General features: G+C 39.5%; 2 protein-coding genes across 2 annotated transcripts in view; one reads left to right on the top strand and one right to left on the bottom strand.

Moving 5' to 3' along the window:
* Nucleotides 1-15145, top strand: part of LOC118415799 (voltage-dependent L-type calcium channel subunit alpha-1D-like) — a gene marked incomplete in the record, with an annotated part of 160687 nt that overhangs the window by 5587 nt on the left and 139955 nt on the right.
* LOC118415801 (mRNA-decapping enzyme 1A-like) overlaps nucleotides 1-15145 on the bottom strand; it is a 39922-nt gene that overhangs the window by 17523 nt on the left and 7254 nt on the right. Inside the window, exon 3 of the mRNA XM_035820627.1 lies at nucleotides 2800-2927. Within this exon, the coding sequence (XP_035676520.1) occupies nucleotides 2800-2927 (128 nt within the window). The remainder of the gene's footprint in view (nucleotides 1-2799; nucleotides 2928-15145) is intronic.

Genomic DNA, 15145 nt, shown 5'->3' with positions numbered 1-15145 from the left:
AATTTCAGGATGTTAGAAGACGGCGGAAGATCGGTATTGTCAAGACATTATATCACCCAGCGTTTAATCATATCAATGATCTCATGATCATATATTACGTGGCTGGCCGCTCGGTCGCAGTTCCCGGTCGATACGCGATGGCAAAATTGTATTGACAGAGTCCGGCCCGGGCATAACTCATCCGTCAATTCATCAGTTCATCTCTTCTGTCGATCGTTTGTCATGCAGGGCCGCAATTCTGGGATGAAAAGCTGACCTAGTTTGGTGATGATTACAACTTGTCTTAGGCACGATCTAGACACGGTTTTTCCCGATATCGGCGAGCCAACAACCTCTCGCCGACAGCTTTTTTTCAGCGTCTAGATGGAACTGCAATATCGCCGTCAAGATATCGGGAAAATTTCTCCCGAAAGGTCCGGACCATTCGTACGATACTTTACCGATAGCTTAGCAGGGTCCCCGACAGCTTCGCACACTTGTACATGCTTCCCGACTTCGGGAAGGCTCATTAGCATATAACGCCATTTGGAAAATCTTGCTATATGTTTATGACTGCAAGCGCCATGGGTGTCCGGCCCCCTACGTTCTAGATCCCTCCCGACATCTCCACAGATATCGGTAAAAACTGTGTGTAGATTGGGCCTTAGTCATAACAGGCTACTGGCTAGGCTGAACAAAAAACTTTTTTTTTGCTTAGGATTGTGTCACTGAAATAGATTGGGCTGGTAGGTAGGGATTTTCTCTTTTTAAAAACTATTTTCTTTAGATTGCGGCCAAGGTGATCAAGCAAAACAGTTTGACAGTGTGAAACTCAAGAAGGATCATTGGTATTTTCAACAGCGTATTTTGATTTTTCCTGTTAAATTGAGCATCATAAGAAAGGAGACTATGCTCAGCGGGTCTGTTTTACTGGTTTATGATAATTATAGCCCCTTTTTCTATTATGGAGAACATTTTTCAAGTCAAAGTTAAGTCGGAAATCTTATGTCCCTTGCATTGGTAGCATCCGAAGTTTTTTGCTACGGTAGATCAAATAACCATGTCATTGAATACAAATTTTTTTCCCTAGCCCCTATATAGAGACACTCTTGTGATGTCAAAAATCGTCTTAGAGTTTGTCTTTGCTGAAATAGTGTCCAACCCTATAAATCAGGCATGTAGACCAAATTGTATTATATGAAGACTGGCTGATGAATAGAATAAAACATGGAGGTGCTAAGTAAGTTGACCTACTTGCCCAATGTACTGTCTCTTTGATATGTGTTCGACATTACTCTTAACCTCCGTAAAGAAGGTTTTGTTTTCAGCAGCATTTGCGTGTGTGTGTGTCTGTGAACATGATAATTCTAGAATGGCTGAATGGATTGTCTTGATACGTTGTATTTGAGTACTAGGTCTTAACAAGGCCTTGAAACAATTGCAGAATTTGGGCCCCCAAGTGGCTTGTTAAAGTACTGCAGCAGAACGTCCCGTTCTTTATGATACGAGGTTACCAATTGTTAACGTTTCCTACTATGTTTGGCTTCAAAATTAATGTAATGATACAAGGTGAATATAAGAATGTCCCTTTGGAATTGAATAGTGACTTTTAGGGGTATCGGTACAGCGTACCGGCACGAAACCGTTTTTTTTTACTGGACCGGTCCAGAAAAACCAGACCTAAAAAAATTAGGTGGACCGGATGTTGGACCGATTACAAAATTAACAGATTATTTTATCAGGCAGTCACACGTTTTGGCGCTTGCAGGTAGTGGAAAATAACAAGAGTGAAGTAGAGTAGAGTTTATAGTAATTTCTACCAAATTTAGTTGTGCAGTTAGAGTCCATTCCAAGACACCATGAGGGTTTTTAGGCGATATTTATAATTAGTCTGAATTATTTTGAATAAAAGAATATCTGAGCCACAATAATTAAATTATTTTTAAAAATTTGACTGAGAAAGTACTCATATATTTGAATTCCTTTGAATATTTTAGAAACATTTTGAAAGTAACTGTACAAAAATATCTTTATTTAGAATAATTGTGAAACCTCTGTGTGATTATTTCACATTTACAAATATTTACAAAAAATAGTAAACCTCGCCAAATGGTTAAATTAGTTTATTGCCCCCATAAAAGTAAGCCCTATTGTTGTATCTGTATATTTTTAGATTTCACTGGTGGATCCTTTGTGGTGGGCCATTGTTTCATGGCACCCAACCATACTTTGCAACGATGTGTGAATAGCTATCTTCCCAGCCCACTGAACCATTTACAAAAAATGGTAGAAAATGGTAGATAATGGTAGAATGCTGTTATCATTATTTAGAAACCATTAGAAGTATCCAATTCCACACGATGAATATTTCCAAAGTTTTACAGGACCAGGGAAATATTTATAAAGTTGAAACATTGTTGCAAATATTTCTGAAGTATCAAATGTCCTAGACATATAATTACAAAACTTTAAAATCAATTCTAAACAATGGCCACAAACATCCGCATGGTGTCTTGGAATGGACTCTAGTGTTGATTTTAAAACGCCAGTTTAAGTCTAATACTCCACCAAACAGACTTCTTTGTAGTGAAATGGACCATTGGTATGAGTCATACTGAATCAGGTCCAGGTTCAGGTCCGGACCTGGACCTAATCCTTTGGACCTGAACCGGACCTGAATTTTCTAAACCGGTAGCCACCCCTAGTGACCTTTCAAACTTTATGCTTTTCTCCAGGGGTGCAAAACCTGATTGGGATAGGGCACTGTTATAAGATTATTACAATACTGTATACTGGAGGCCAAGAATAAATAATACGTACGTTGTGCATTTCTGTAGAGCAGGAAGGGGTCCTGTAGCTGGAACTCCAGGTCTTTGGTGATCGGCTCCGTCAGGTTGTTCATACTCAGTCTGTTCACGATGGTGAAGCCATTGTGGGGGGCCGCTGATCTGGTAGGAAAGGTGAAAAAGAAGAAAAAAACCTCAGCATTTCAGTTTAGTTCATTTTCTGTATAACAGTCAAACTTGGTTAACGACCACTTCCACAAGATGACCATCGCCTCAAGTTGACCGGATCCGAAATCTGGACTCAAAATCTATGATCATTCATCCTCTTAGGCCCAATCTATACACAGTTTTTACCGATATCTGTGGATGTGTCGGGAGGGATCTGGAACGTTGGCCACGGGACACCCGTGGCGCTTGCAGTCATAAACAGCTACATTTTGTATATAGCCTAATGAGCCCGTGCTATATGCTAATGAGCCTTCCCGAAGTCAGGACACATGTATACACGCGCGCGGAAGCTGTCGGGGACCCCTGCTAAGCTATCGGGGACCCCTGCTAAGCTATCGTACGAATGGTCCGGACCTTTTGGGAGAAATTTTCCCGATATCTTTATGGCGATATTGCAGTTCCATCTAGACGCTGAAAAAAAGCTGTCGGCGAGAGGTTGTTGGCTCGCCGATATCGGGAAAAACCGTGTCTAGATCGTGCCTTAGTCCTATAATCTGTTACTTGTGTAGTTCATTGCCTTTGTAACGCCATGTAGAACTGAACTGTAAAGTCTCAAACAGTGGTGTATTAATAGAGCCCCTACTCTGATTGATAAGTTAACATCATTGGTACAGCGTCTTTCGTAAGGTCTACTATTCCAAGTACTACATCTATAATACTGAACTAAACAGACAAGCGTATTGCCTACACGTACGTAGATAATTTTTTTATTATTCGTACCTATTTATGTAGATCAACATGTTGAGTGTAGCGTGTCATTTACACTAATAGTTATGAGGATTCATTGATTATTTTTAAAATGTACTAAAAGGTGTAGCTGTCCTTACACATTGCGAGACTAGAGGTTTACAAATCAGGGTTGAGAACACCGACAGCTCAGCTGGGATTTGAACCCGCGACCCTGTGTCCAAGAAGTTGGATTGATAACCGCTTGGCCATGCAGCCCGCCTCCAATATCTCAGGGAGCATACTGACCAATTTCCTAAATGGCGCGCGATCGATTGCAGCCTTTGTGTGCACGCTTCCAATGTTGACGAATAGATGCCTTGAGTCAGGCTTTTAGCCAGGCATGCGTCTTGGCTTCATCTGGACACGCTTTTCTTAAAATAACAAGAAATTGGACGCACTAGACACTGGGGACCAGATCCTTTGACAAGCATGGAATTTTGACTGACAGGGATGCTACTAGGTTATTAGTGGTCACGGTCTTCTACTGTGACCTCATGATCACTCAATAATTTTGCCCCTCAGGATACCTAAGAATGCGCCATTTCCACTTAAAATTCTTGAAAACTCTTCTTGGATGCCCCCAGACCCCTTACAATAGTGGTGCCTATATCACTTACCGCGACTCACCAAGAAATTTGGACCCCTATAATAAAATCCTAGCCAAAAGCCTGCTTTGAGTGGATACCTAGTGAGTTAACTTTGCAGAAGTAGACTTCCAGAATCCATTGTTTTATGATACGTGTATATGAAAAGGTACGTTTTGTTATTCTCACTAGACTTGTTTATATTTTTTTGGCTGTGTATTATTATAATCATTGAGGCTAGTATTGACAAATGATGAAGTAGCTTAGGACAACAGAAAGAGAAGTAGAATGGCAACATTTTCGCAAAATACCATTAGGCTCGCCCTATGGTGCGCGATAAAAATAAAAATAAATCAACCGACCCCTGCCTGTTTTGTTGGACCTGGTGACCGGGAAAAACATAACAAACATTTATGACACATAGATTTACATGTACATTGTAAAATGATTTCAAAGTTTTCTACTATAGACACAAATCGTCAATACATGTTATACAGTGTTAACACCAAGGAGCTTTCGTCGTAAAAAAATAATAAAAGCCCCTTTTAATGAAAGCTCCTGGTTAAAACTGTGACAACAAAACCTTTACAATATGGAAAATACAGAAACTTGCAATTAGTAAACTTTAAAAAAAAAAAAAAAGACGCAAAGAAAGAAAACACCGGAATCGCTATCTCTTTCTTCTTCAGCGTATGGCGCGCATAACAAAAGGAAAATTGCAGCATGCAATCCTGCTATTAAAGAGTGGATTGGAGGGTTCAATACATGGGCAGAAGACAACACCGTTGGGGCTTGTCTCCCTGACTGCAGCCTGGCTGTATTTATTGATCCAACCAGGGTTATGTAGCCAGCACCCGTCCTTCCGTCCTTTGACGGAATTTTTGCAGCTGGGGACAGAACAGAAATTTGCCAATTCCGTCCTCCGTGATACAGGAAAATCGATATGCTATGATATAAAAAAAACTTTCTTCCTTTTGTTATTTTTCACCAAAACAGATGTTGAACAGCTTTAAAGTCTACCAGCACAATTTACACCTCAAAATGCAGGAAATAGCGTTTCAGAGGGTGTAGATTTCAAAATTTTAACCCGTACCCCCCTAAGAGTGTTGTGCCAATGTCTCGTGCCATGGGTGCTTGATAGGATTCAAAATTGAGGGGACGGAAAATGACTTAAGGCTGGCTACAACCCTGGATCCGACCCCGCCCACCCTGTCTATTGCTCCTGGGTGTCCATCAAATGGTCCTCTCAGTTTCATCCTCGTTAGAACCCCTTAATTCCCTTATCATAGACACAGACCATATAAATCCCGCTCTAAGACAATACAATTAACAAATTCATCATTTTACAACTCGGTAGCTGTCTCCGGGCCAGACAGAATTGAGTCTTATGCAGTTATGGCGTCTGCCTTGTCTATTGGCAATAAGGGCAGAATTACACACCTCCATTCAGCACAGTGGGGCTAGGCTAAAAAGTAGTCAATTTTAGGTCATACAAAGTGGTTCTGTTGGATCATGAATAGTGGTGCATGCGTACCTAAACTCATATTCAGGTTCAGGTCCGGATTCAGGTCCAGCAGTTCAGGTTCAGGTCCGGACTTTAAGTCCGGACCTGAGCCCATCATTGCATATTATGTGCACTAGAAATGTTTTTGAGGGGGAGGGAGGATTGTGCATATAAAATTACATGTTATGAATTCAAATGCAATGTAAAAATTCATGCAATTATACAATTATATACAGCCAGTGTAAACCCGAAAAGTTTTTTTGTCTCAGTGAAAATTTCACTGTCTATGGAAGGTTTTAAAAAAGAACAAAAAAAGGCAATATAAGAGACAGATTGCTTTTTGCAGGTCCGGACTTGGCTCCGGACATTCAGGGGGTTTTTTTTGGACTTTTTTTTATCTTAGATTCAATTCCAAGTCCAGGCTTTAGGTACACACCAATAATCATGAACACTTTATGTGGAATTTCAGCAAGCAAACAGTTTGACAATCTAGCACTTGAAAATTACGAAACAGCTTTATCAGCAGATTAAAGTTTGAAGATATTCATCTAAGGAAGACAATTCATCGTGAAAAGGGATTAGAGACTACAATGCGCTTGGGTAATGCTGTTATTAGCCAAACTCAAATTTCTGGGCATAATTATATTATCATAATAATACGACATGATATAGGATAAAGCCTTTTTTTGATATCCAAAATATCTAAAACCTTTGCAGTACTGTAAATGCATTTAAGTTCGCAGGAATTTAATTTTGGCGTAGCGGGAAAAAAGAATGTTCGTATTGGTTTTAAGTTTACTGTAGCACCATGCACTGTAGTGAGTAAGCCACTTGATCTCTCCTAGTCCTACCCCCGACTTTTTGCATAATTTTTTTTTTTTTTTCGACCGACCCACCCCAATTTTTGTCTGAAAAAATCCGACAAACAACAAATAGAATTGGTGTGGCCTTAATCCCGAATACGCTTTAGGTCCACAGCCCTTCTGGGATTTGAGAACAATCGGGGAGCTAGTTCAGCGAGCAGGGGCGTACTTCACTGCACTTAATGCTGACAAATCCCATTACTCCCCACTTGGGATGACATACACGTGGATCCACTTCCTCCCCATTTGAATAATCGTTGAGACCCCGATCATGCACGGAACCGCCGGACGTACTTGTCACCATGAAAACGGAGCCCTCCCATTGGCTAGCTTGTTGTGACTGACAGCTCAAAAAGCAATACAACATTCCGAGCCCACCACACAATTTTTTCCTCATCCCATTGTATTTACATTATGTCCACATGATATCACAAATACATGTTCTGATTCTAAGTTTGCAATTTCCGTGTAAGGTTCAAGAGTAAGGGAACGCCCAAACACACGCGGATAGCGCCGACGTACTTTAACTGCCGCTATTACCGCATCAATTATTAAACCGATCGACTGTATCAAACAAAACAGCGGGGTACGAACATCCCCTCGCAGCACGCAAGTCACCCATGAGCAATGCATTCAGGTCACACCCCGGGCAGGGGAGTACGTGTGTTTAAGAACATTCACGCGGAAGTGCGTGGTACATGTACAATGTACACGTATATGTGTGCGTATGTTTGTATACGTGAACATGTGTAAACTTCAAGGGTAAGGAAATGCCCAAACACATGCGGATAACAGCACTACATGTCCATGGTAACAGTCATAACTTGAGATATTGGATATATTACAAATTATGCACTTGTATAGCAGATATTGGGGGTGTAAATCCAATTTTACACTGTGAGTGCACCAGTGGATATCTAATTTACATGTATTTGTGTAAGGGTGTATGAAAATACACCACAATTGCATTAAAGTCAAATTCTCGAAATTCAAGTGTCAGGAAAAATCATCAAACCTTTAAAATTGCACATGTTAAAATTTTGAAGTTCAGAGTGCAATTTCCGTTAATAGACTTTAAGGGGTGTGTTCTAGATGCTGTCAGATATGTTGTGGGACATTGTGCGATTTCTACATTGTATGATTTTTTAACGCAGTGTGCTACAGAACCGACCACCCACAAAGCTGAAAAATATTATCTCCTGTAATATCAAACTGAATTTTCAAAAGACCTGTGCACCACTATATGTTATGGATGCTTTTAGTTTGGGATTGTATGAATGTAACAAGGCCCCAGCACACGTATTCTAAACATGAATGTGGACCCCCGAGTGAGTTAACGCTGAAACTCCCCCACCCTACGGGGCCCCCGGGGTGAGGCACAGGTACGTGTCGTCACCGCCGCCCGCGAGCGATCCGCGGCAGGTAGGAGAGCAGGTGTGGCCGGGGCTGTCGGAATTATGGCTCGCTCAAGCGAGACGCAACACCTCCGAAATGAAATGGAAACCAATCAGCCTGGATCATAATCAATCATTTTATTAGCACCAATGAAAGGGCCCCTGCACTGTGCCTTGTTCACCTGCTTACATATGCATAATCAATCCTGGCAATCCTTTCTGACGCTTATTTGAATATCACAGTCATAGGTTCATGTGGATACACACAGATGTGGTGGTGGAATATGCAGTAGAGGGGGGAGGGCAAAAAAAACAAGCTGCTAGGGATCTGGGTCCCATACATTACCGCCCGGCACTTAATTTCATTAACCACAACTATCCCCCAATTCTGGTTGGGTTACCGCCGCAGGATAGATCACCGTTTAGAACCCTACCAGAGTTGCGCCATCAATAATGTATTATCGACTGGACAGAACGAGGGAGAGAGGGCGGCCGCATTAATTGCATCGTACTTAATTTTCAAGCAAAGGGAAAAGATCGCCGGCAATTCCAACAACGCAGGCCGAACGACTTGTTTGATTCGTCGCCGAAGGGTTTTTGTAAACAGGACGGCGTTGTTGCCCGGTATGATTATTTACAACTTGGCGGACCCAAAGGTCCGGGGTCAACGCGGAAGCAAACCCCGCGGCCCCCAAACGGCAACAAGAGCAGCATTCAAGCGGAATTCATCAACAGAGCAGCCAGGCCTCTATTGTTCCGTATTGATTTTCGTATTCCCAGTTTTCCTGTAGAAAGAATGGATTCCTGGGGATGGCACACGGAACACATGGATTACACCGGACGGGGTTTCGGGCCCCTTCTCTTGTCAGGCGGCACTGATAATACATGTCAAAGCTGTGTTAGGGGATCGGAGACAGCCAAAGAGCCATATCAGTAAACTGAAATTACTACTTTAGAGCCTCAAAATCTAAAAATAGAAAAAAATATCTTTTAAGCAAAAAACATAGCATTACCATTCCACCACCTTTTGAAATGGGCAATTCAATAAAAATAATGACTGAATGACAATGACTTATTTGTAACACATTGCAGCCTAAAGGCATAAATTCACCAAAAAAATTTAACAAAAAGCATGCTATCAACATTCCAACTGCTTTTAGTTGGTAAAATTCAATAAAATTTATCAGCAATCACAAACAGTATGAAGAAATTTACATCAAATTTTTTATTTCTGGTTCTGTCATTGTCCCTGAATGATTTTTTTTTGTTATGAATTGTTTCCTGGAACCATCGATCAAGTTAATACCCAAACAACTGTAGACAAAGGTCAAGGTTTCAAACTAAAAATATCCAATGACGTCAAAAGTACTCTGTTATTCTAACAAGTCGTCAGTCTATGTCATCCAAAGAATGTGGTTCATAGCAAGGCCCGCAGAAATCATCTGGTTGAATTTCAATCATCACGACTTGAAAGTAAGGCCACACCAATTTCATTTCTTGCTTCTCGGATTCACCTGTGCATTTTTTTTTTCATTTTTATAAAAAAAAAGTTAAATCCCAAGAAAAATGATACAGGTTTTGCTATCATAAACCTGTAAATATTGCCATTCAGAGCCACATACACATAATTTCAGTCTAAAAACAATGCCTTTTATTCATAACATTAGTAACAAACTAAAGGAAGGGATTTACTGTATAAAATATTATTTCCATAAAAAGTACAATATTGTAAGTCATACAAAAAGGTGTACATGAGAAAATGTATGTCCTGAATTAAAGAAAAAAATTATTAAAAAATTGGAAAATGAATACAAATGAAGACCCCAAAGTATACATATCTAAGTCTTTCAATATGAAAGAAGATGGGAAAGAACAAAGATAGAGAATTTGTTATTTGGTATACCATGTACATTGTACTATCTGTGCAATCTTCTTGGCCACATTTCATAATGACGACAACTTTTGATTTCAAAATTTTGTTTTCATACGCTCGCATTGATCTTAAGATGCCCAAAAGATGCAATCCATATAATCATATCGGACCTTATACAGGTTTTACTAGACTACATTATTTTGTTACCAAGGAGGTTACAATACAAAATCACAAGTCCTCCTGCAGTACCAAGGTCAACCAACAGAGGGCCCAAAAACAGCTACCCACGTATCACATAAAAGATATTCTACCCAAAACTCAAATATCCACACAAAAGCGACAAAAACACTACAGCAAGTCCAGGACCAAAGAAATTTTTTAAAAGGTGCTGCAGTACCGAGGTCATCCAACAGGAGGCCCAAAATTGAACCACAACAACGTAATAGCCCGACCTACACACCTGCCAGAAACATGGCAATCCATCAAGCAGTTGTTGAAATATATAGTTATAAGTTGTTCAGACCCAAAAAGAACCCCCAAAACCTCCATCTTCCTGAAGTTAACAACTTTCAGCACCATAGACATCATCCATATATAGGAATTGCACCCTTCCAATGCTCAGTATAATAGTCGAAACTCAGTGGAATTGCTGGAGAAACACACCCAGCAGAAGAGGAGATTTTGTGTATCTTCCCTTTTTTCCCTAGTCAGACAGTTCCTAATGTTTGCTTTGGAGGATACAAATCTGAAAGGTTTCCTTATGGCCAATTAGAGGCTGTGATTCCAATGTGTTTCTCATGGGTTTCATGGTAATCAATCACTCCTAGGAGGAGAGCATAGTAGGCTGGGGTGGAGCAATTGGTAGCTTCTGTGGGTGGAGCAATTGGTCATGGATATTAGCTACAGTATGTTTTCTATAGGGTTTCACATGTGTATCCTTTAGTCATACACATCGGAATCACAATACAAACTTTAAGTTGTCCCAATATGTGTCTACTGTAAGACTCAGCTTTGCAATAAGAATGACTATTTTGAAAAGAAAAAACAACAACAACATGAATAATTCTCTCTCTCTCTCTGTCACTCAGTCTATCCAGACTATGACAAACTACGCAAAAGAACTTACAACATGTAACGACAAAAGATTATGATGCTCACAAATAAGAAATCACATAAAACTTTATGTTGCAACTTAGCAAATCTATTTTTTTGGTTAACTATAATATTTTACACGGGTACAAGTTCAAACAAGAACTCCTCATACATGTTGCCGTAATAGGGTTTGGGTAATGACTTTCCAAATTCAACGAGACCACGTTACATAATAACATGCAGCCTTGACGGTTGGACGGGAATGAAAATGGCAATTTTCCTTGAGCCTTGCCCCCTCAAGGTTGCATAACTTGATTTGGAATGTTGTGATTCGATAGATATCGATCGAGTTCCCAGTTTTCCTCAATTTCTGGGGACTTCTGTGAACCGTTTGTCTCCGGGGATGTGCGTGTGTCCTTCCCCTGAACACATGATCATCAAGGATAGAGCACTACCGATGTATGCCAAGAATAGTTACTCAAGCAACTGGATATGATTTTGAAACGGTCAGACGTTTCGGATAGAGTCCACTATCCTTCGTCAGTGACACTGAAGAGATCTGGAAGAAACAGGTCTTTTATACTCTAACTATGAATGAAGATAATTTCAGATGTCCAATAGGAAAGGTTGTAAGAATTCAGACTGAGACAATTTGGATTCCAAAAAAAACAAAGCTAAGCCAAAGTCAAGCTGAAGATAATTTGAATTTCAAAGGATAGCAAGGCTAAGAGTAAGACACAGTTAATGCAAATGAGTCAATTAGCTCCTGTTGTTTTAGTTACAGGAGCTAAAAGTTTTGTTGACATAGCACTACTTTAGCTCCTGTAACTAAAACTGTATCTCTTCAGTGTCACTGACGAAGGATAGTGGATTGTATCCGAAACGTCTGACCGTTTCAAAATCATATCCAGTTGCTTGAGTAACTATTTTTGGCGTATCTTATTACCTGGATGTCTAACCTACATCGACGCACAACCGATGTAGCAAAGGAAGAAACGATCAGCTTTTGAGAAGGGGTGGGTACCGATACTAGTACCGATACAAAAGGGTTTTGTCTTGTTCGGCCGGTCAGGAAAAATCGGACCAGAAAAAAATCCGTGTACAAGATTTTGGAAATGAGCAGATAATACCAGCAGATGTTCACAGTTTTGGGAGACTACAAGTCCAAGAAAATAGCAAGAGCAAAGTAAGGGAGAGTTGATAGTCATTTGTACCAAGTTTCTACAGTAAAACAGTGGCAGTTAATGTTGTTTATACATGAAGAGAGGGTTTTAAAATGCTGGTGGACCTCATATACTTCACCAAACAGAATCACTTGTAGTAAAATGAACCATTATTTTGAGTATTGCCCATTCATAAGTTTTTACAGAAAATTAGTTCCAGTTTCAGGTCTGGACCTGGACCTGATCCTTTGGACCTGAACCATACCTGGACCTGAATTTTCTGTACCAGTACACTAATTTTGAGCCTCCTAGTGACTTTCTAAATTCTATGGTGATGCTGAGGAACTTTTGTCACAATTTTTGGTAGGTGGATAGCTCCTGTGATTTGGAAGAGGAAACATAAGTTGGGCCCTCTACCAGCTCTATTAAGAAATGCAGGGGGTACTTTAGTTACTTCAGTGAATGAATTTTTGTTTTGCATACCCGGTAAACCACCTCCATGTATAACACACCAGGTTTGCACTTAGGCCACAGCAAGTGAATTTTATAGATGACATCCTATGCAAAAATAATGAGATAGCACGGAAAAAAACAAGATGGGTAAAAAAAAAACAAGATGGCTAATTTTTTTTAAATAGACACCATAAACGTCGTAACAAGACTTGATGGGACAAAAAGTAGCATCACAACTAACAACGTATTCATTCCTGTATTCAAGAAGTGAAGTACAATTATGTAAAAGTGACACTAGTGTGGTACACTGGTAACACTTGCCAAGTTGGCAACTACATTCATGGCTTTCATATTATCACTTTTACAACTATCCAACAAGTTTCACTTCTGCAACTACAGTCATGGCTACATCCCTAGTGTCAATTCTACAGAATTATTAGACTACAACACACCATGTTTGCCAATTTACTTGCTGTGGCCTTAACAACTTACAAGCTGAATATCCTGACAATTTATTTGATCCACTCACACCGGGAAGGACCATTATTCTTTCAAATAGGTGTGCTTTTTGTTTCCCTTTTATGTGCTAGATGTGTGGCTATCCTCCATTGAACATACAATGTACACATGTATGCTAAACCTAATTGTACAAGTCAATACTTTATGAAGTCTTTTTAAAAAACATTTCATCAAGTGTTTCGTTCACTAATTGCATGTATAAAACCTTTTCAAAAGATTTAGTAATGAATGACAATAATAATATTAATGCCTCATCGGGATAAATATAGTAAGTTAGATACAAAGATAACAACAGAAAAGCTACGCTACACTTTGTTTGTATATGTACCATGTACATGTATAACAACAGATGTTATATGAAATGTCTGACCGTTTCAAACATCATATCCAGCAGTTGCTTGAGTAATTGCTATTTGGGGCACACTGTGTTTCATCTATAAATCTATAGTTTGCATACTTCTTCCTTACTCTTAAAAAACATATTTAGACGAACTGTAACTTACAGAGTGTTTCCATTACATCATAGTTTAATGATGACATTAGATATTTGAGCGAGTCTTCCTTTGTTAGGTGTGCATATGTTTGTTTTACACATATACTGATATAGCACTAACAAAGGTACAAGTACGGATATCTTTAAAAAGAAATCCAAACTACGTAAATGCCCAAACAATCAAAGCTCCTATTCCCACAATTGATGTACAGGGAAAACGGCCAAGTTCGGTGACTTTTACAGATCGCACAATCGTTTCCCCCAATCTACCGCGATCTAACGCGGCCGTACAAGTTTTTATCGCTATTTATTGGGACCTCTCCTTCAGAGGGTGTGAACATAATACCAGCCAGTATACAACACGGCAAAAATCAATATGCATAGAATATTCTACCTCCACAATTCAATACTTGAATGTCCCTCTTAGGAATATGTTTTTATCATCTATCAGGCGAAGCCTGTTTCACTACTGGGTCCCTAAGGAAATCCCAGTTTCCCATCTCGTACCCTATTATCAATGGGTCAATATAATCAGACTATTTCTCCCAGGCAAGCTCTCGTGTTCTAAATGGAGAAAAAAATCTATATCCTTTCTTTGTAAACAACAATGCTGAAGGTAGCGATTGTTGGGGCAATTGTAATGACAATGGAAACAAAGACGAAGAGAAAAGAAAAGGCAAGTGTGTGTAGAAGAAGCAAAGGCAACATTAGTGGGTTAATCCAATGTACATGTAACTATCTTGCCATCTCTCTTTTTGCTTTTTTCTAATGATTATTGATACAAAATGTTTCATTCTTTCCTTACTTTAGTATAATCATGATTTAAATGATAAGAAAAGGAAACTGAGAAGTCAAAATCTGAAACAAATACTACTAATTAGGCCAATACATTACCAACGACGAGACACATGCAAAAGCCCTGTATTATCTTGTCAAAACTTTCTAATTGGCAAACAGCTATACTTTCATAAAGGATATTACTGTGACAGATGTGTTTAACTACTAAACAGGATATGACTGTGAGTTGAATTTACAAGACGGATGGTTGAATAACCCTGGTCGATTGTCTGTTCAGCACCAAGGACAAGAACAGGATGTGACTAACTTCCTAGTACCCTCTTCCTGGATGTCATTGATTATTTCTGGGAAGGGTCCTAATAAACCTTGCATGACTGATATGTGCTGGGGGCAGAGGATGTACCCTTGAGGGACACTTAAACAAGGTGTGTCATTTCGGCTGTAAAATAGTTTTATAGCTTACAAACTTCACGATATGTTGCTATCAAAAGTTAGACTTAACTCAAGGGTAATTTATTGATATTGGGTGGATAGAAGAAGTTCCTTTATCTTGCAGTTGCTCTTAAGGCTGTACTTGTTCAATTTGTTGGTTTTCCAAGCTGCTGCTTTATTTCTATCTATTTGAAATCTTATCTTTTTAGATCACATTTACAATTCAGGATGTGAATCAACCCCCATGTAATGAAC

The sequence above is a fragment of the Branchiostoma floridae genome, chromosome 5 (genome assembly GCF_000003815.2).
Source record: "Branchiostoma floridae strain S238N-H82 chromosome 5, Bfl_VNyyK, whole genome shotgun sequence".
Lineage (NCBI taxonomy): Eukaryota > Metazoa > Chordata > Leptocardii > Amphioxiformes > Branchiostomatidae > Branchiostoma > Branchiostoma floridae.
The sequence above is the reverse complement of the archived record's forward strand: the minus strand, read 5'-3'. Positions and strand labels throughout refer to the sequence as shown.